We start from the raw sequence: 23,001 nt of genomic DNA on the forward strand, positions 1-23,001 counted from the left end.
TGCCTACCACTGACCCTGACCGCGGTCCAGCCCCCAGAACTCACGCTATGGAATGTTGGAACAGTCACCCCAGAGTGTCTTTTTTTGTTTTTAACAAGAAAGTCACTTTTTATTTATTTATTTAATGCATATGAGTGTTCTATCTGCGTTTACACCTGCCAGAAGAATCAGTTCACATTACAGATGGTTGTGAGCCACCACATGGTTGCTGGGAATTGAACTTATGACCTTTGGAAGAGCAGACAGTGCTCTTAACCACTGAGCCATCTCTCCAGCCCCCCAGAGTGTCTTATAACACACACACACACACACACACACACACACACACAAAGAAAATAAGACCAATACATGTAATATTTTTAAAAATGCTGAGCTGGCTGAGTGAAGACGCTTGCTGTCAAACCTGAGTTCAAAGCCAGGACGCACATGGAAGGAGAGAACTGACCACTGCTAGTTGTCTTCTGACAACTCACACATGGTCTGTGTATAATGTGTATATACAGTGTGTAAACCGTGCATACCATTTGGCATATACCCTTCTCACATCCACTCCAAATAAACAGTTCAGAACTAACATAAAGAAGATAGATGTAGCTTGGAAAATCTTTTAGTTTACACAGGAGATTTTATTAGTTCTTGCTTAAAAGAAAAAAAATTAGAATGTAATAGAAATAAAAAGTCAAAATAAAGGAAACAATTTTTTGACTCATAGGCTGTAAAAATAACCATCAGTGGCAAAAGCTAAGAAACAAAGAACCAAATACACCATACTACCAAGTTTCTTCTCAGGTTAAATTAAAAAAAAAAAAAAAATTCAAGGTGGAAGGAAATGCACAGTGGTCTTTTGGGAAAAACCAAAAAACATTTAAAACCACTAATGACATATCTCATTAAAACAAAAAGCCACAGAACTTTAACTAGTCCATATATACTAGCACAGTGATTTCATGGCTTCAAAATCCCATTTAATAATGAGCACACAAATCAACACACAGGAAAAGGAGACTACCTTTCTCTCATTCTGATTACAGTCTGTGGACAATTTGTAATGCTAAAAAGTGTTCCAAGTTTCATTTTTATTTTATAAAAACTGACAACATTTAAACCAACATGATTGCTTTCCATCCATTCAACAACTGAGAGGACAATAATATAAAAATATGTAAAAATTACTCTAGATTCATAATTACTTGATATGCTAACACCCATACAGCTAGTATAAATTTGATGATTAAAAAAATATTTTTGTTTCCTTAAAAACATGTAGTCATTTACCATTTAATGTCACACAGACACTGGCCACCCTGAAGAACCAAAATAATCACGGGTAAAATGGCTATGTCTAGACTTTAGGCTTCTTGTTAGGTGGATCCTGAAGACTAAACTTTGGAATTTCACCAGGAGTATATGGAATTCTCTTGGAAGATACCTTTTTGCCAATTGTTTCAATCTGAAGAGGAAAAAAAAAAATAGAACTATTAATCACAGCACACATATGTAAAAGCTCTGTAATGCAGAGAGGTAAGGGAAGACCAGAAGCTTTTTCTTTTTCGGTTTTTCAAGACAGTGTTTCTCCCTTTATAGACCAGGCTGGCCTCCAACTCACCTCTGCTTCCCAGGGTGCTAGGATTACAGGCCTGTGCCGCCATGACCAGCCAAGAAACTTTTTCAAGTCATCTGAGTTGCTGAGAGATTTTGGCTCCTTTATTCTTGTGTTTCTAGAATCAAGTGCCGCCCTACCTCGCTGTCTTGGGCTTTGCTTGGGCTTACAGAGTCAGTGTCTTGCTATGAAGCACTGTCCTCTAACTCACAAACCCTCCTGCCTCCCACGTGCTGGAGCACTGGGCACACACTAGCGCCTGCAGTCATCAAGCTAAAAAAGACACAAGCACCTCAGTTTGTATGTATATGGTACTCTGTCTGCACGCACACCTGCACACTGGAGGCCATCAGACCGCTGACTGCCCATGTGGGTGCTAAGACTGAGGTTAGAGCCTTCAGTGCTCTTAACCACCGAGCCACCTCTCCAGCCCCGTGCAACCACTAAGCAGTGTGAGCTTACCTCCCCTCTAGTAAAGAAAAACAGACTACTCAATTTTTCTATTTCTTGAATTAAAAATTAATTTTTATCTTTATTTTGGTTTTTTGATACAGGGTTTCTCTGTGTAGCCTTGGCTGTCCTAAACTCCCTTTATAGACCAGACTGGCCTCGAATTCACAGAGATCTGTCTGCCTCTGCCTCTCAGGAAAAAAAAAAAAAAAAAAATTAAGACTTTTAAAAATTATTTATTATGTATTCAATGTTCTTTCTGCATGTATACCTGCAGGCCAGAGGCGGGCACCAGATTTCATTACAGATAGTTGTGAGCCACCATGTGGTTGCTGGGCATTGAACTCGGGACCTCTGGAAGCTCTTAACCTCTGAGCCATCTCTCCAGACCCAGAAAAAAATTTTTTAGTTCTGACTCTTACTACAAAGGATGTCTGCTTTCTAGTAATCTACTATCTTACTGAGTGACTTCTACATTCTCCCTTATTTAGTGACTCCATTTCCTGTTTTATTTCATGGAGACAGGGTATGATGCACAGGCAAGCCTAGAACTACCTATACAGCAGAAGACAGCCTTGAACTGCTTCTCTTGCTTCTACCTCCCAAGAGCAGGGATTATAGCAAAATGTTACCACATCTAGCTGAATTAAAAAAAGAAAATCTTACTAGGGTAAGTCAAATTTTCAAAGAGCTCAAAATCATTGGCTTTGATTTTATGTATGTGAGTGTTTTGCCTATGCATGTGCATTTGTGTGCTTGGTGCCATTGGAGGCCAGAAGATCCTTCATAACTGGGCTTAGAGATGGTTGTGAGTCACCATGTGGGTGCTGGAAATGAACCTAGGTCCTCTGCAAGAGCAGAAAGTGCTTTTTAACCACAGAGTCACCCCTCCAGACTTTTATTGTAGCATTCATTCATTCAATCATCTATTTTTGTAACAGGGTGTCTCTGGCTGTCCTGGAACTCACTATGTAGACCAGGCTGGTCTCAAACTCGGGATCCACCTATCTCTGCCTCCAGAGTGCCGGCAAACCACAGCCGCTGAAATGATTTTAAAAATGTATCTTTCTACATGTGTTTTGGAAGTAACATTTAAAAGATAACACTCCTGAGTTTAAGTCACAACCCAGAAAAAGAGTCCTGAAGGAGGGCAGGATGGAGGGATTTCCAAGCAGCTAACAAAGTTGACAGCTGACTGCTGAAACCCTGTGTCTCACAAACAGCAGAGAAACAGCCCTTTAACAAGTGAGTGAGAGGTTAAAGAAACCAGATCCAGCATTTTTGGTGAGTAGATAAGGTCTTCCTAGGGCCTGCAAGCCGCTGCTGAGGCCATGCTGAGCGTGGAGCCATACTGGCAGCCCTCCTCCCTAACTTTTCCTGCCAGGAGCCTCTACTCCGGGTCCACAGTGCTCCAGGAGGTCCAGGGTAACTACTTGTGAGTACTCTACAGAACTCTGGCCGGGCTGATGGGTGGGACACACCAATGCACTGCACTTGGCAGGTTTTGTTAGTTTTCCCAAGCCCCACATGGATGAACTTGAATGACAAGAGAGCTAGCCTCAGGAAACCCATAGACTTCCTTCAGAGCTCTCAGAGCATAGAGACAACGTTGAGTGAGAGGTACAGGTCGGTGCCTAGTGAGATGGATGCTATAGCTATTCTCACACAAGGAAACAGTGTTGCCACCACAGTAAAGCATTTCCTCAGGGGCCACCCACAATCCAACCCCACCCCTCACCAAGGGCTTCACTGAACTGTAAGTAACAACAGTGCACCATGGAACCACACTGTCTTCTTACTTAACCTTTATGGCTGAGGTGAGATGGGGCACATGCTGTTTCCAGTGCTAGGCACTGGAAGCCTCCCTAGATGGTAAATAAAGGAGGCCAACTTTATGTCACAAACAGGGAAGGAGTGGAACAGTTACCAAAACATCCAGAACTTCCCAGAGGATGGACCTCCTGTCCTGCTTATCTTACTGCTAAGTTAGAAAATATGACCATTCTTAAGCACCTGATGGGTTTAGAAACTGACCAGGGCAATTAGATGCCCAAGGGGTAAAGGCACTTGGGACAGGGAGAAGGTCAAAGGCCAGAACTGGCCTCCACACCCGCCCCCAACCCAATCATGCATGCACGCCCGTGTGCGTGCACACACACACAGTAATAAAGAAAATGAAGAAATCACGACAAGAGCAAAGCAACCAAACCAAAAGCCAGCCCAGACCGCGATTACCTGGAAGCCAATGGTCTGCAGTTCAGTGTGCAGCCCGTCCAGGACACGTCTTCCATCAAAGATAAAGGCTGGCTTCAGCATTTTCTTATGGATCCGTTCATAATCCAGTTCCTATGCAGACATACAAGTGAGCAACTAGACCCTGACGGTGGGCACATGCCCCACTGTGCTCACACTGGGCACCGCTAGGATTTTTCTTAATGGAATCTCTGAGACTTCACCTTAAACATGTCCCACTCAGTGCAGATGACAAGAGCATGGGCGCCATCACACGCTTCATATGGGTCCTTGGAAATGGTCACCAGTCTGGACACTATAAAACAGCAGCGACAACCAAGAGAGAAATGAGACACTGTCACCTGAGGAGATGTAACAAGAGCACTGTGGAAGGAGTGGCAGAGTGAACAATCTGTGCATGGATGGGAAGGCGGGGAACTAGAAGCACCCTGAACACTCTTCAGAAGTATTTCCTAGGAGTCCCTGGGGCTTTGTGAAGCACCACCAAGCTATGCCTGGGCCCTGCAAAAATTATTGGGTTAAAACACAGCTGACAACCTCAACTCAAAGCTGAGAACATAATACCTAAGAGTTTAAATTTTAGAGAAACAAGGCTGAATACCGAAAGCCACTGGCAATAACTGACAGAAAGGCAGCTACTAAAAGTTAAAAAAAAGAAAAAGAAAAACAAACAAACAAACAAAAAACCAGTTGTGTGGGTTCATAGCCAAAATAATTTCTGGAACAAAGTCCTACCTTGGTCATCCACTGAAACCCCTGGATGGGAAAGATCCACGACTATTTGCTCCCTGGGCACTTTTGGATCATATATATGGAGGTGTGCACCTTCATCCATCAGGTATTTGCTGATGTAGATGCTGGAGGATTCTCTGAAGGAGAAAAAATCAGCATTGTTTAAATGACACACTCTAATACCAGGAGATCTAAGATACAGGCTAAGTTAGGTCAACTGGTGAGGACACAGATGCTTTTTATTCTCTGTCTCACACACAGAGGAGATACTCAGGCCCTCTCTGCTTAGTGTGGCACCATGGTGATAGCTCTCTCCTGGTACTCTTTATGTGATAGAGAATAAAATGCTGTAGAAAACACATACACACACATCTATGTACACATGTACTTCCATTCATTTCTACCACTGAAAGACTGGGATAAGATGAAAGGTTCAACACCCTCACACCCTCAAAGGGGTTGAAATGTTTTTTGTTTAATTGTTCTTTTATATTTACATTTATTTGTGTGTGTGTGTACATTCATGTGTACCTGCAATGGTGCCAAAGTGAAGGTCAGAGGACAGTTTGCAGGGGTGTCTTTCCTTCCACCATGTTGAGCCCCTTACACTTACAAGTACTTTTATCTACTTCTGGCTGACATGTTTTAAAGAGAGCCAGTGAGATAAATTAGCGGGTAAAGTGGCTCCTGTCATGGAAGGAGAGAACTGACTACTCTAAGTCATCCTCTGACCATCACACACACACCATGGCGTGTGCACGTGTGCACACACACTCCTTATCATGCAACCCTGGCTGGCCTGGAACTTGCTATGTAGACCAGGCTAGCTAGCCTCCAGCTCACAGAGATCTGCCTGTCTTTGCCTCTACCTCCTGAGATTAATACCCTGAGGACTAGGTAAACACAGGTAAACTTATTTTTTAGTGTTTTAAAGACCCAGTACCTGGTGTCACCAGTATCCTTTTTGAATGCAAACCCCAGGATAGCTATCTTCTTATCCGTCACTGTATTAAATAGGCTGTCTATGATCCGCGATGCAAACCGCCGCCTCTGGTAATCATTCATGTCTATGACCTGAAATCACATGTATACAATGTCAGCTCACAAAAGGGTAGTCTAGGACATGCATATGGTTTCACAGTAAATTCTATTGTACAAATGTATGGCTTACACACTAATGACACAATTTACCAAACATTGTTATTTAGATTTAAATCCAAAAATTAAAAATCCACCAATTGCAGACATGGTGGCACACACCTTTAATCCCAGCATTTGGAAGGCAGGCAAATCTCTGAGTTCCAGGCTAGCCTGGTGTAGAGAGCAAGTTCCAGGACAACCATGGCTATATGAAACCCTATAAGAAACCCTATCTTTTGAAAAGTGAACAAATAAATAAAATAATTGAAAATAATAATAAGAAAATCTGCCAAGAGGTAGTGGTACACACCTTTAATCCCAGCACCTGGGAGGCAGAGGCAGGAGGATCTCTGAGTTCTAGACTAGCCTGGTCTACAGAATGAGTTCCAGGATAGCCAAGGCTACACAGAGAAACCCTGTCTCAAATAAAACAAAACACAAAGAAAATCCAATTCCCTTTCTTAGAACCTTCCTAAAAATGTTCATTTTCTTTTGACTTGACCTTCCATGAGTAAAGCTAGGGTGGATGAAAAGATGGGGAACACAGCTAGACTTGAATTCTGAAGGCATCTGAGATCCAGCCTCAGGGCCAATCTAAATTAATCCCCCCCACCCCAGCCAGCTTCCTAAACTCCCAAGGGAAGGAGGTGGTAAGCAATCATCCCTCCACGCATTCCCACATATGCTGCAAGTCACCATTCACCAAAGCTCACCACAAGATGAAACTGGCTAAGAACAGGCACTGCACTGAGGGAGAGCTGCTTCTGCTCAAACTGTGCCACCACAGTTCCGGACACACTTTCGACCAACTATCCTAAGAGCTTCTGACTGATCTGCTAAGTTGAAGTTGCTGATAGAGGGGAAAGAGGAGGCTTTTTCAAAAGCTTCCAGGGATCATCTCATGTTTTGGGAGCTTGAAAAAAAGCCCAAAGTGTTGAAAAATAAGGACTTCATTTGCATTTTTTTACACAGTGAATGGCAAGATAAAGCCACGTTCTAGGCTGAGTGAAATACACAAAAAGTGAGCCCTCTCTATAGACTTGCCTACGGCTATTGCTGAAATCTGAGATTATGAATTTGGGGGAAACGTTTGGGAAAGGTACATAACCTGGCCAGTACTTTAGCCAAACTACGTTATTTCTCACAGTGTCTTCTCTCATCTAAAAACAGGGGCACTGCTAGTGATGAGGACTAAATGAGATTCTGCATGATGCAAAGTGCTCCTAAAGAGTCCCCAGAAGAAGCAAGCACCTGAAAAGCTAGGAAGGGTTCCTGTTTTAGCTCTGTGAACTCCAAGAAGAGAAGGAAAGTATCCAGAGATGCAAACCACTTAAAAATATTACAATGTGGGTTCTTTAGTTTGATAGAAAAGCATGCTTCACACCAACTTCCAGGCTAGCTTGGACTACACAGTGAGACCCTGACACTTATGATAGAGAATGCCTGTACTCTAGCACTGAGGAGGAGGCAGAGGGAGTAGGTGTTCAAGGTCACGCTCAGCTACACAGCAAGTTCAAGACCAGCCTTTTATGTGAGACAAGTCTCAAACACATACCCCCAAATATAAAGGATAATATTACTTCCTGACTTATTCTGGGAGCAAATTAACCTATAAAATGAGAAGTATTAATGTATCAAAAATGTCCATCATAGCAGACTAGGAAAAAACAAAAAAAGACTAGGAAAATATTCTCATTAAATAAATCTGAAATAAATAAATTGAGTTCCTGAAACAAGTTCTGTCAAAATCATTTCATCAAGGGTACCATGTTTAATTACAATCAATCATAAGTTATTGACCTCAAAGATATATATACCTGCTGCCAGTAACGAGCTACTTCGGGCAGATTCAGAGCTTCACAAAGATAAACCAAATTCAGAACATCTTTTTGGAAGCAGCTCCCACCAAAACCTGAGGGAACAAAATAAGCTGACAATATTTTCAGGTAATATCCAGAAACTAAATCCTATGATAAAGCTTACACAACATCGGTGACTTTTATTTAGATTTTAAGTAATAAAATTCAGAAAGCAGAAATTTTTCCTGCTACATAGTGAGTTCAAGTCCAGGCTGGGCTACATGAAACCCTGTATCAAGGTGAAAAAAATAAAAAAAAGCAGTTTATAAATCATGTGACATTTATAGATAATAAATCAGTTCTTCAAGTAATTATCAAATAGTTCCCTAACACAGGTTTCATTAAAGCTATATCTGACCTTTTTCCTCTTAAGAAAGTGTGTGTGTGTGTATTTTTTTAATTTTTTTTTTTTTTAATTTTTAATGTGTGAGTGTTTTGCCTGCATGTACATAGGCACATCTCCTCCTCTGAGGTTAGAAGAGGGACGGCTGGTTTAGAGTACCGTGGGAGTGCTGGGAATAAACACAGGTCATCCACAGAACACATGTTCTTAACTCTGAGCCACTTCTCCAGCCCCCACTTGACCTTTCCTTTACATTAATCTATTTCTTCTGTCACTATCTACCGTGATTGCCCTATATCGACTACTTTATTGCAGAGTTAGTAAACTTTTAAGGTAAAGGGCCAGATGGTAAACATTTTGGTCTTTGTGGACCATAAAATCTCTGCCACAACTGTTAACCTCTGTCACTGCAGTTCCATAGTAGCCAAAGACAAGAGATAGGCTGTGGCCCACGGTATGTTATCTCACCTTTGAGCCAGTACAATTCAGGCCGCAGCAGGAAGGCAAAGACTTTAGTATCAGAAAATCTGGCCGCAGGATCATATGATTCTGAGCAAGTTACAAAACTTTGCTTGAACCTCAATACTTTCTAAAAACAAAATTACAACAACTTCTTATAAGGACCATCAGCAATAAAAATGCAAAATGTAGTTTTATATATCTGTGTTTCTGGATTGTGAGAGGTAATGCAGGAAGATCAGGGGTTTGAGGCCAACCTCAACTACATAGCAAATTTAAGGTCAGCCTGGGCTGTATGAAACCGTCTTGAAAGAAAAAAAAAAAAAAACAAACTTAAAGGAGATAAAGTACTAATATAGCCCACAACACATATCTTATGTAAACAGCAGCTGTTTTTAGTCAGAGAAAACATGAAAAAGGGCAGGGAAGCTAGTAGGAGGAAGTGACGTCTAGCCTCAGCAATGCCGACTTTGTATGAGTGTGTGTGTGTGTGTACACACACGCTGCTGGGATTGAACCCAAGGCCTCGTGCATGCCAGGCAAGCACTCATAATACTGAGCCATTTCCTAACTCCCTTTATGTATTTTTTGAGACAGCGTTTCACTCAGTGTTCTGTAAAGTATTTTTTAAAGTATTTTTTTTGGTTGTGAGCCTAGCCTTTAATGGCTGAGCCATCTCTCCAGCCCTATAAAGTATTTTCAGTGTTATAATACAGCCTAACTACCACAAATAATAAGAACTGAGTATATGGCTAGTGTAAAGTTGGATTTACAGACTGGGCTAAGGGCAACTCTTCTGTGGCCAGGCCAGGTGACACATGCCTGTAATCCCAAATACCTTGAAGGCTGACACAGGAGCATAGAAGACTCATAGCCTGCCTTGGCTCCACAAGTTCAAGGGCACCCTGGGCAACTTACGTAACAGAGGCTAGCCTTAAGCTCCTGATCGTCCTACCTCCACTTCTTAACAGCAAAGATAAGAGATGCACACAGTATGCCCAATTTCACTCAATCTTTACAACCCATTTGGGAAGGCACTACATGGAAGCCAGCAGACAACTCGAGGAGTCTGTCCTCTCCTTTTAGCATGTGAGTTTAAACTCAAGTCACCAGGCGTGGGGACAGGTGCGCTCCTGTCAGCTTGCTCACTGAACCACCTTACAGAAGTCATCTTCTAACTTTTTTTTTAAGATTTATTTTATGTGTACAAATGTTTTGCCTGAATTTGTGCCTATGGTACACATGCCTAGTAAGCCATGGGAACAAAAAAAGAAAAAAAAAATTTTTCAATAAACCTGGAAGTTTTAGTAACCTATTTTATATAGAGAAGAATTTTTACTTACCCACACTGGCTTTCAGGAACTTATTTCCAATTCTTTGGTCCATTCCAATAGCTGTTGCCACCTCTTCCACATCAGCCCCTGTTGCCTCACACAGAGCGCTTATGGAGTTAATGCTGCTGATCCTTTGCGCTAGAAAAGCATTTGCTGCCTTTAGATAAAACAGAAAGGAGAGAAGATGATGGGTAACAACCAACTTTTGTATGTCAGTATATTTCATTGAGGTGATGCAAGTTACTAAGCAGACACGAGACACTGATGTGAGGAGACAGCGGACGTTTGGAAGGTCACGCAGCGGTGGAGACCTTGACTGACCCATGAGGCGTTAGGTTTAATCGACAGCCCTGAAAAAAGAAAGCAAAACAACCTGTGCGTGCGTGCGCGCGCGTGCAGCAATCCCCACATTCAGGAAGCTGAAGCAGGATTTTGAGTTTGGCGCTGGCCTGAGGAAGATGGACGCCCTGTCTAAACACAATCACGATGCTAACAAAGAGCTGCAAGATGTGCACTAACCAATTTGGACAGCTCTGAGGACCAAGTGTTGGTGGTGAGGATCTTTTCCTTGGGAACCCAGTGCTCATACACAGCACAGAGCGCCCGGACAGCTTTCTGGCCCTCGGGGGTCTCATCCCCTCCAATCAGGACTCTGTCTGGGTTCTTTAGGTCCTTGATGGCTGTTCCCTCCGCCAAGAACTCAGGATTGGACAGTACCTGGAGGAGCAGTACAAGGGAAGGAAGGCTAGAATGAGCTGTGGGTAACTCGAAGCGTCAGTCTTGTCCTAAGAAGAATCACTCTGCGCTTCTTTCTTCGTACCTGTAAATTCAAGTTGGGCTTTGTGTTGGCATCAAATATGCGGCGGATGCTCTCTGCTGCACGCACGGGGACTGTGCTCTTCTCGGTCACAATCTTGTACCCATGTGAGTTTTGCACAATGCGGCGAGCACAAGCTTCGATGTACTTCAGATCTGCTGCCCGGCCTTTCCCCATCCCATAGGTTTTTGTTGGTGTGTTTACCTGGTGAAAACATTTGGGATGAAGAACAGAGTGCTTTCAAAACAGTGCCCAGACTATCAGTTAACTAAGCAGCCGCAGTCACGGTCTTAACTCTCACAGAACAACACATTTTACAAATAAAACCACTGAAAGAAGCAGCTGGAAGCATCTAAACAGCTCATTTGTGGAGAAGCTGCCTACATGTGCCAGATACTAGTGAAGGCAGGCAGGGTCCAAGCTGAGGCCAGGAGACAAAAGTGAACACAGGTCCTCACTCTAAAGGCGCCTGCCCACCATGTGCAATATATTATCACACTTAAGAGCACTGTGGCTTAATAAACATAAAACAAAGAAGCTGTCACAGACAGGAATATTTTTAAAATCACATGGCAAAGCAAACTACTTACAGAAATAAATACTAAATCAGCTTCTCTGATGGCATCATCAATATTGGTAGAAAAAAATAGATTTTTCCCTCGACAAGATTCAACCACTTCTTTTAGGCCAGGCTGGAGAAGGAAAAAAGGAAAAGGAGTTGAACACACAGTATTGTCAGTCCTGCGGTAAACAACAACAAGAATCAACTTTGTTGAAGGGAAAGTTGTGCTGTGACTTAGAGGTTTGGATTTCCAAGTAGTATCTTTAGGCTGGCTGAGGACTGCTGGGCATGTGGTACACACTTGTAGTTCTGACACTTAGAAGGCTGAGGCAAGGCTGAGCTACAAGAGAATTTGAGGTCAGACCAGGCTACGTTGGAAGGTCCTGTGAGAAACTAAAAAGAAACAAAGGGGGATCATACACAGAACACAGTAACATAGGATGTCATCACTAAAGGAAGCAAAGCTGAACTTGCACAAAGATCAGCAGCTCCAAATGCTTTGTCATTATTTACCTTGTACCTGGGTGATACATTAACCATTAACTCCTCCAAATCAATTATCACACCCTTCAAGGCCCTGCAATTTCAAGAAAAGACTTTGCACTGTCACGATGAATGCAGTCCTCTGCTCCCCATGATTCATACCACAGAGATGGTTGCAAAAGTCAGTACTTACTTTATACAGACTTACTTTATACGGACAGACATCAGTATGTATTTTTCTAAGCCCTACTGTAAGAAACACTTAAAATCTTTACTTTTTCCCATGAAATTTCATTGGTGATATATTTATGTTAAAAATCGGGAACCTGGGGCTGGAGAGATGGCTCAGAGATTAAAAGCACTGTCTGTTCTTCCAAAGGTCCTGAGTTCAATTCACAGCAACCACATAGTGACTCACAATCATCTATATAGTGAGATCTGGTGCCCTCCTCTGGTGTGCAGGCATGCAAGCAGACAATACTGTATAAATAATAAATAAATCTTAAAAAAAAAAAAAAAAAAAAGGTCAGGAACCTGGTAATGGTGCACACCTTTGATCCTAGCACTTGAGAGTCAGAAGCACATGGATCTCTGTGAGTTCAAGACAGACCAGTCTACAGGGAGAGTTCCAGGACAGCTGGAACTAAACAGAAAACCCTGTCTTGAAAAATAACAAGTCTATCTTTACTTCATGGGTATGGGTATGGAGGTGTGGGTACCATGGTGAACACGTAGATAGCAGAAGACCTTGGGAGCCCTCTCCTTTTACTATGTCTGGGGATCACACTCAGGTCATCAGGCTTGGTGGAACACACCTTCATCCACTGATCCATCTTGTCAGTCCAAAAGTTTTTATTCCCCCGCCCCCAAGACAGGGTTTCTTCCTGTAGCCTTGGCTGTCCTGTACTCACTTTGTAAAGCAGGCTGACCTGAAACTCACAGAGATCTGCCTGCCTCTGCCTCCCAGAGAGAAAACAAATAAAACAAAATTAAGCTTAAGCCTGATCAGAGCTATCTTCTAGATTTAACAAGCTATTTACAGACAATAAAAGATACAGAAAAATAAGTTAAAATACTCAAGGGACTCAGGAGTTACCCAGGAAAATGCACTCTGAAAATTTCCACAGCAAACCAATTTCTCTAACCAAAAAACAGGAGAGAACAAAAAGAGAGCAAGGAAGGATGGGTTAATGAACAGGAAGTTAAAAGACACGGCAAGGCCAGTTGGCTTATCACCTCCTTCTGCTAACCTAGGCCCAGTCCTGGAAGCTTCCAGCCTCTGCACAGTCTAACCTAGGCCTAGAATATTTTCAGCCTCTGAGAATTACTGCTTAATAAGCTCACCGTCCTTCTCTGGCTGGTTCAACTCAGCTGTTCTGCTCAAACTCTCCCAGCTGACTTATTCAACCCGGCTTCTCTCTTGGCCTCTGAATTGCTCTGCTTGGCTTCAAACTGACTGAAGCAATCTGCTCTAATCTCCTGGCTTCTTCAGTCCTCACCTGAGTTCTCTCTCTGCAAACTGTCTCGTTATTGTCCTAGTAAAACTTCCCTGCCCTCTCTCTTCTCTTCTACTTAAGGGGCAATGCACAGGGAGAGCGGAAGCAGTTTTACCAGGACAGTCATGGAGAGACAGGTTGCAGAGAGAGAGAGAGAACTCAGGCCCAGCCAGACTTTTTTTTCATTGAATTGGTTGCATATATATTTCACAATAACAAAATAGTTAATATATATATACAAAATAGTTAATCAACACAATAAGAAAACAACAAGCATAAGAACAAAGCTGTTTAATATATAATTTACCTCATAAATAGGAAGGGTTGGAGAATTCCATGCATTGATTCTTGACTCATTGACATCAACAACTGTCACCCTGATTTCTGGGCACATATGAGCAATGACACTGCATGTGGGTCCACCAACATAGCCCGCACCAATGCAACAGATCTTCTTAATTTCAACCATGACTGAACTAAAAGGGAACAATTAAAAATGTTTTAGGATTGAAAACAGAAAATCTGGACAAATCACTGGCATCTTCATCACAAAACTGTCCGATATCTGGAACCATGTCCTACGCTTACTCATAGGAATTACGAAAATTGTGAGTGAAAAATAACATTCCAATTAGATGACTTGGCTTCTTCTCCACTTCGCTGGAAAAGAAAAAAAAGGTAAAATTTATAACAACTGTTATTACTGCAAATGCCCTAAGATTATAATGTCCTGATAGAAAGTCAAGAATTAGTGCACCACCAGGCTGTGGTGGTGCATTCCTTTAATCCCAGCACTTGGGAGGCAGAAGCAGGCAGATGTGAGTTCGAGACCGTCCTGGTCTACATAGTGAGTTCCAGGACAGCACAGCCAGGCCTACACAGAGAAACTGTCATGAAAAATCAAAAATAAAAAACAGATGATGAAGAAGAGGAGAAGGAAAAGGAGGAGGAGAAAGAGGAAGAACAGGAAGAGGAGGAAGGTGGTGGTCATCTAACCCAGGGTAGCTTGAATTACAAAGGGAAAGCCCCAGGATAAATTTACCTATCAGTGCAATTCTCCCTTATATGTGAGCCTACAAAGGTGAGTTTTTCAACAGGTTTAGATTGCCACAGATATTTAGATTAGTTCCACGAGCAGACCTAGCCTCTAAGATTATGCTTCTGCTTGGCTTAAACATATCCCTCAAAAACTGTGTGGGCATCTTAATTCCCAAGGCAAAAGTGCTGGTAGGTGGGGCGTAAAAGCTGGAGTTTTCCTCAGTGTGGATTAATGCCTATTATAAAAGGGCTTAAGGCTACAGGTTTGATCTCATGCTCTTTTATTCTTCCACCAGGGAATGACACAGCAAAAAAGCCTGGTGCCAGGTGTCAGCCCCTCCATCTTGGTTTTGCCAACCTCTAGTAGCCGGAGCCAAGAAATTCCTGTTCATTATAAATCATTCATCTCAGGTGTTCCCCAGCAGAAAATAGACCAAAATACCCCTTAAATACTTAGTTGGCATCAACAGCTTCTCTTTGGGTACTGCACAAAAATCTTTAAACTGTATTTCACCTTTAATCAGAAAAAGGGAAAAGGATAAAGGAAAGTAGTGTTGAATGTTCGTGTGTGTGCTGGTTTGCACACTTCTGTGTGGGCATGCAGGGGCCTGAGGCCACTTTGTGTTCCTCTATTGCTCTTTACCAATTTTTCTGAGACAGGAGCTTACTGAGCCTGGAGCTGGTCTAGCAAGGCTGAATCCGCAACCCTGGGGTACAGGTGTGTATTGCACAATAGCTTTTACTGGGTGCTGGGATCCAAAGTCAGGTCTTCAGGCTCTCATAGCAAGTACTCTACTGACTTGCTATCTCCCTAGCCTCGCTGTTGGTGTAATTTTTTTTTTTTTTTTTAATGTATACACCTTACCTTTGTTCATTCAAATACTGATTTCTCCCCCACCCCACCCCCAACTCTCTGGTTTCAATCCGGATATTGCATTGTGATACTCATTATAAGCATCCTGTCTCAACTCTTGTGTAAACAGGACAATATAAAGCAACTAGACACAATGTTGAGCAGGGAGGAGCCAGAGGACAGGAAAGAGGGGAGGAGCCAGAAGGCAGGAGGAGAGGAGTGGGAGGAGAAGGGGCAAGAGGAGAGCTAGGAGAACTAGGAGAGCAGAGCTGTAGGAGAGATCTTGGAGGACATCGAGGATGAACCAGACCTAAGATTTCACAAAAAGCAAGTATAAGTATAATGTGGGAAATCTAAATGATAGGAAACTGAGGGCTTGGAGGTTTAGGAGGGAGTAAATATTGCCCAGCACTGTGTTCTAGGTTAACTAAAAACCCAGTCTCTGTGTGGTGATTTGGTTATACAGCTGTTTAAGATTAGCAGCAGCTTTACTAGAAGATAAACCAACAGTAAATATCAATAACCGCCTGCAACACCTGGCAGGGTAATTTCTGCAGTTATCAGTACTGTTGTATGATCTTACGAAGTTTTCAATGGGCATCAGGGGAAGTGATTGATACTAAAGGTTTAGAAAGAAATGACTTGTGTATATGATTGTCTGCTTATTTGCCATGATTACCACCAAAATGACAAGTTACTTCAGTTTCTGCCAAGATCTCAGACATCACAGAATCCAGCCCATTCATGAAACCCAAAGAGAAGAAAAATAGTGATCAGAGAGCTTAACAGGTTATTATGGATTCCTGCATCGGTCAGAGAAGGTACTCTGGGTTAGCCTAATCAGAGTGCTCCGCAAGAATGTATCTGTGGGTCGGTGAAAGAGTGTTTGCCCAGCATGTATGAAGTGAGGCCATTAGATATTTAGTATTGCAAAAACAAAAACAAAGCAAAAACCACAAAGTTTTAGTTCCCCAAGTAGTCAAGCCTTGGTAGAAAGAGCTTTTACCAGCCAAGTACTCCTGTCAATGCCACAGTAAAATGCTGCAAGGAAATACAGATGAAGAAGCCTTTTATCCATCCCCCCTGGCTCTGCTTCCCAGGCAGCAGCTTGTTCCTTGTACACTCCCAGTGTTCATTTGCCCAAGTTCACACTCATGCCTATGTGTGCAGATTAGGACATTTTTGAGACAGGGGTTTTCCATTATACAGCTGAGCTGGAACTCACTATGTAGACCAGGCTGGCCTCAAACTCTGCCTCCCAAGTGTTGAAATTAAAGGTGTGCACCATCATGCCTGGCATAGTCTTTTATTTACAGTATTATACAATCACATTCTCATTTTTAATGGTTATGATGCATTCTATAAGGTACATTTTACTAGGAAATAGTAATCCTAAGTCTAGTAGATTCCTTAATTGCTTAAATAAGTGAGTTAAAAGTTTTCTGTTAGCAGTTGTAAAGCTATAGAAATAAAACATTCTATTGAACTTTTAGGGGCTGGCGAGATGGCTCAGTGGTTAAGAGCACAGTCTGCTCTTTCAAAGGACTTGGGTTCAATTCCCAGCACCCACATGGCAGCTCACAACTATCTGATCCTAATCCCAAGGGATCTGACACTTTCACACTAATGCACATAAAATAAAATTAAATAATTAAAAAAAAAAAACTTCTAGGATTGCAAGATTTGCCTGAGTAAAAATACCAAGGGTACCCAACCTGACTTCTGGCAGTCACCCAACTTTCCTTGCCTCACCCATCTTGCTTCCCCTAGTCTAGATGGGAAAGATGATGTTGAGAACGCTAAGTAGCTAAACTCCAAGGAATCTTCTGAAACTCTCCTACCTAAGGGGAGACACGCTTCCAAACTTCAGCGCAGCTGTCCTCCCTCTATAGAAGAGAACCTTGGGCATCTGCTTTCAGAAAAAGTACTTCAACTTATTCCAGGACCTAGTCTTTCCCTCATCACAAAAAAGTAATGTTTCCAAGCTGGGAGTTGAGGTACATACTTGGTCTCAGCACTGTGGAGGTAGAGGCAAACGGATCTATATGAGTTTGAGGCCAGCCTAGTGTACAAAGCGAGTTCCAGGCCAGCCAAGGCGACACGGAGAAAACTTGTCCTTAAAAAAACAAATAACAAATAGGGGCTGAGAGATGGCTCAGTGCTTAAGAGCACTGTCTGTTCTTCCAGAGGTCCTGAGTTCAGTTCCCAACAACCACATGGTGGCTCACAACCATCTATACTGGGAACTGATGTTCTCTTCTGGCCTGGAGGTGTACATGCAGATAGGGCACTTGTACTCACATACTAAATAAATACATACATACATACATACATCTTTTTAAAACCAGATAAATAGGAAGATAGATAGATAGATAGATAGATAGATAGATAGATAGATAGATAGAAGCTATGTGTACAATAGTAAGCAAGACAGCTCAGTCCCTGCCCTCACACAATCACAATATACTAAGGAGCACAGAAACAAAATCATGGCTTTTGTGTTGAGTGTCCTATAGAGGAAATACACAAATAGAGAAAAGACCAAGAAACTGTGGGTAAGAGACTTTAGAATAGAGAACAGCCCTCTGAAACATGACAATTTATGATGACTTAAAAGAGAAAAAGAAGGTGGGCAGTAGTGGCCCACACCTCTAATCCCAGCACTCAGGAGGCAGAGGCAGGTGGATCTCTGAGTTTGAGACCAGCCTGGTCTATACAATGAGTTTCAGGTTAGCCAGGACTACCCAGAGAAACCCTGTCTCAAAAACAAAAAGGAGAAAGGAATCCTATCCAAGTAAAATGGCTAAATGATAAAATAATAAAAATAATAATCAGCTGGAAGGCAAAATGAATATCCAAGTTCAAGGACGACTGAGGATGAAGAGGGACCCTGAGATGGTCCAAAGGGTAAAGCAAGCCTAGTGGCCTGAGTTCAGTCCATGGAACCCACATAAGGGAGAAAGAAAAAACTGGCTTCTGAATGTTGCCCTCTGACCTCCACACACATAACCCCCCTCAATTAATAAAAATTAGGAGGGAAAAAAGGTGGGAAGAGGCAGAGAAGGGTCATCTCAATCAGAAGAAGAAGTTGAGCCTAGAGAATGGGTAGGATTTAAGGGGGAGAAAAGGAAACCAGAAAGAACATTCTAGATAAGAGTAAAAGAATAAACACAGAGAAGTGAGGAGTCCGCTGTGGCGCAGCAGTGAGTACTAATGAGTAGTGAGAGGCAACAGCTGTCTCCTAGAGTGTGACTACATTACAAGTAGCTCATGAACATCTCTCTCAGGAGAGCAAGACAGCAAGAACCTAGTAGCAATCTACATAGTTGAATGGAACCATCCTAGTTAGAGGCACCCACTACAATTAAAGCCTACTCTGTGTTAGGAGAGGGAGGAGTGCTTATGAGCCAGATAGGTGGGGTGGATTTAAGTCTGGAGCCTGAAAGAGCTAGGAACAAGACAACACAATATTTGATATGATATTTACTTTTATACAAAAGAACAGTGACATGGAATCTGGAGAAGAGAAATTTTCTGGTTCCAAGGAAGTGGAGACAGGAATAGAATTTTCCAAGCTTGAACAGCATATTTATTCAAAATTCTCTGTTCTAATGCTTTATGAATTTGAATTCCCAGAAACTACACTACCAGAAACAGATGGCCTAGATTTCAGGTACAAATATGGTTGATCCTGTCCCCACAGGTTCTACACCCACAGAATCAGGTAACTCTGCTCGTGTGTGTGTGTGTGTGTGTGTGTGTGTGTGTGTAAAATTAGAGGCTAGATGTAATGGCACACATCTTTAATCCTAGCAGTAGGGAAGCAGAAGCAAGCTTGAGGCCATCCTGATCGACATTTTAAGTTCCAGGCTAGTCACTGAGACACAGTGAGACCCATCTTAAAAAAAAAAAAAAACCAAAAAACATAACTCTCTACCGAACATGTTTTTTTTTTTCTTTCTTCTTTTCCCCTAAACAATAAGATAGAACTATCTATATTATATTAAGTATTACTTTCATTGTTTGTTTTGGGACAAGGTTTCCCTAGGCAGCCTAGGTTGGCCTGAACTTGCTATGTCACCTGGGCTAGTCTTGTGCTCATGATCACCTCTACTATGCTAGGATTATAGGTATGTGCCATGATGCTCCATTATATTAGGTATCATATGTAACCTAGAGATGATTTAAAGTATTCAGGAGCACATGCATAGGCTACAGGAAAATAAATATGGCAGCATTTTATTTAAAAGACTTGACCATTCCCAGATGTGGGCATTTGCAGTAGTCCTTGGAACCAATCTCCCAAGGATACCAAGGGCCACTGTCCAGGCCCTGTAATAAAATCGTCTACTGTGATGGCAAAGCTCCACTGTAGTGTATTGGCTCAGTCCCTTTGTAAGCTACATACCGTAAATCAACATCTAAACCCTAACTAACTCTGGGCCTACAGGTTCATCTTCAAGGTTCAGAAAACTGAATCAGAACCACCACATATTAAGACATCCTTCCAGGCTGGAGAGATGGCTCAGTGACTGTTATCACTTGCTGTTCTTCCAGAGGACCCAGGTTTAAACTCCAGCACACATGGTAATTCACAACCATCCATCCAACTCAAGTTTCAGGGGAATCTGATGCCTTCTGGCTACAGGTACCAGGCATGTACATGGTACAGACATACATGCTGTCAAGACACCCAAACACATAAGAAAAGAGGAAAGCTAGTAAGTAGAATTTCTATGTATGGGTGGTTCAGAGTATCTTTCAGGGTTACAAGTTAATTCCATAGCCACCTTCTTTAGCCACCTAAAGAATGACATCAAGTTACCACTAATATTATTTGCTTCCATAGAGCTGGGGATTAAATCCAGGGATTCAAGCCTTCTAGGTAAACATTCCACCCCGTGTTCCACTCCCCAGTCCTCAAGCTACTTCTCATCTTCCTTTATTTCGTAAGCAATAGTTACTGCTGCCAGCTGCACCTGTGCCCTCCGAGTGGGTGCTTTCTCCCTCCCTCCTCCTCTTCCTCTCCTCCACACATACCCACTTCTCTGTCTCTCAACAAGGTTTCACTCTGCAGCCTAGGCTGGCCTGGAACTGGTGATGATCCTTCAGCCTCCGCCCCCTGGGAACCGTGATTTAGGGGCATGGGCCACTACACTCAGTAGTGTATTCGGTCTTCATTTTGGGTTGGTACCCTTGCCTTGCTAGTTTTCCTATGAAGTCCAACTTCTTCATAACAATGGATGGAAAACTACTCATGCGGATAGATGTGCAATCGACTCAAATCAAATAAAGTCACTTGGAAGTTTCAATAAAATGCTCAATAAACGTTAATATGGAGCTTGATACAATGTTATCAATACAGTTTCTGTGACACAGATTGTTTTCTTTTTTCATAATTTTAGTGTTTTGCTTTGTGTGTATGGTATGCAGGCCATGGCATACGTGTGGAGGTCAGAGGGCAACTTTTGGGGGTCCAGGCTTTCCTCTCACTGTGGGTTCTGGGGATCAAACTCAAGGCTGTCAGGCTTGTACAGCACGTGCTTTTTACCAGCAGGCTCATCTCATTGTTTTCTATTTCTACTTGTATTTCTACCCTCTGGCCCTCACTGTGCTGAGAGAAAAGTGGGCCTGTTTGCTTAGTGAATAGGCCATTCTGAAATAAGTCCTCGCCTTTATATTGGGAATATATATTGGGAATCACGATATACCACACCATCCTGAAACTACTGTTCATGTAAAAATATCATAAATTCAAATAAACATGATACAAAATATCACTCATAGCCAGCAAAATGTCCTATACTGCAGTCTGACAGAATAGAATCCATTTGCCACCCTTTTCACAGCTACTGAACAACTAAACAGCAGGTATGATAAACAGCTGGATACAGGAACCTCACTCAGTCATTTCCTGGAAGCACACTTAAAGAGATGTCTGATCCATGGGGTGGGGGTAGGGGTACAGGGGGAACGACTGCAAAAGACTTAATTTTATGTCTATCGGGAATGATACAAAGCTGTGGAAATAGGAGGAAAAAGAGAGTATGCCTACTGGTTAGACTGTATGATAGAGAAAGCAAGACAGAGATAAAGGGGGCAAAAAGGATGTATTTTCCAAACCAGGTTTGTGTAGCATGCAGCCCAGACTAGAAACTGAGTACTCAAAAGCACATCTCAGAGCAGAAACACTCAGCTCTTTCAGGTCCAGACCTCTCAGAAGAAACAGACCAGACTACTGTTCTCCATTTCTTAGGGGATTTGAAAAAACTCAAAGACTTGCCTTTGAGGTGAGTGGATGAACAGTTAGTCCTCTGTGTACCCCACGTATGAGCTCTCTCCCAGATAGCCCCTCCTTTCTCTATACCAGATTTTCCAACCGTACTGTATTTTATAGACAGTACGTGAAGATTTTCAAAATCTCACGAAAAACGTCGTCTCTGAAGCCCCCAAGAAAAGCCTTCCCTGACATCAAGTAGAACGTCTAGGCCTACTTCCAGAGGCCAAAATGAACTGCAAGGACCACCCCCACACACACCAATATATTAGGATAAACGCCTTAGATCTTCAAGGGGCTTTGCAGCTTTGCTTTCTCCACTTAGGGGCTACCGGAGGAGAACAGCGGCCCCCCAGGTGAGCAGACTCTAATCCCCAACAAAGCCTAGGACTGTGAGCCGTCCATTAGGCCCCAAAGAGAGGACGACTCTTTCCTCCGAGGGACATTTGGCTTTCTGAAGCGGCGGGAAAATCTCGTTCGTTTCAAATCGGAGAGTGGGAAGAATGAGAGCGGGATTGAAGACGCACGAGTTGTGAATCAAAAGCCTGACTCGTCTGACCTGCTGCAAGCCCACGACCTGATTCCCGCCGGGCCCATAAGAGGGGGATCAGAACAGGGCGGTGAGGAGCCCCGCCGCGAGCGGAGAGCAGCCCGGGACCGCGCGCACACCCCAGCCCGGAGAAGGGGGCATCCCGCGGGGATCGGTGCTTACCCACTTCCAAGGCCGGAGCACGGCGGCCGCTTGGATCCCGTTCGCTCGGAAAGCGTCTTCCAAGCCGCAGGCTCCACACCCCGCTCCGCCCGCCGCTGCCCAAGTCCAGGGCCCGCGGCCGTATTTAAATGCTTCTGCCGAGGAAGGCGGAGGCTTCATTCCCCCGCAGCCAGGCCTCCCGGGACGCTGAACTCAGCCACCGCCCGGCGCTGCCCCGCCTCCCTCCGACCCAGGCCCCGGGGCAGGCCTCTATTTCCTTCAGGACCCGGAGCGGCCTAAGGGGCGGGGCCCGAAATGTGTGGTCACGCCCCCCGAGAAGCAGGGCGAATCAGCTCGAGCCAACTCATTGGCTCCGCCCACGACCGGCTGCGAGCGGCTCTGGGCGTGGCTGTGTGCGTTCTGGGTCCCGTAGGCTGGTCCGCTCGCTGGGAAGCGGGTTGTGTCCCGGGTTCATTCCATGCTCTTTGATCCTTGGAATCGGGGATGAGAAAGGTGCGCGTTTGCCAAGGGAGCCACGCGTGAGCCCAGGGCGGGTCAGGGGCCGAGCCCACAGAAAGGTCTTCCGGCTTTCTGGCCTTCCCCTCATCATGGAG

At 43.4% G+C, this 23,001-nt stretch overlaps 1 protein-coding gene across 1 annotated transcript; it reads right to left on the reverse strand.

The window, feature by feature from the left end:
• Nucleotides 1-605: 605 nt before the first annotated feature.
• Ugdh (UDP-glucose 6-dehydrogenase) lies at nt 606-22,624 on the reverse strand. The gene is made up of 12 exons (XM_055623962.1): nt 22,409-22,624; nt 13,836-14,004; nt 11,578-11,679; nt 10,991-11,191; nt 10,690-10,887; nt 10,180-10,327; nt 7,993-8,087; nt 5,979-6,109; nt 5,039-5,172; nt 4,507-4,598; nt 4,286-4,396; nt 606-1,450 (listed from the first exon to the last, which is right to left on the reverse strand). The coding sequence occupies exons 2-12, from the start codon at nt 13,995-13,997 to the stop codon at nt 1,343-1,345; spliced, it is 1,482 nt and encodes a 493-aa protein (XP_055479937.1). The 5' UTR covers nt 13,998-14,004; nt 22,409-22,624; the 3' UTR covers nt 606-1,342.
• Between the last annotated feature and the right edge of the window lie 377 nt (nt 22,625-23,001).

Source organism: Psammomys obesus, unplaced genomic scaffold (genome assembly GCF_907164565.1).
Source record: "Psammomys obesus unplaced genomic scaffold, mPsaObe1.curated_primary_1811, whole genome shotgun sequence".
In the NCBI taxonomy this organism is placed as follows: domain Eukaryota; kingdom Metazoa; phylum Chordata; class Mammalia; order Rodentia; family Muridae; genus Psammomys; species Psammomys obesus.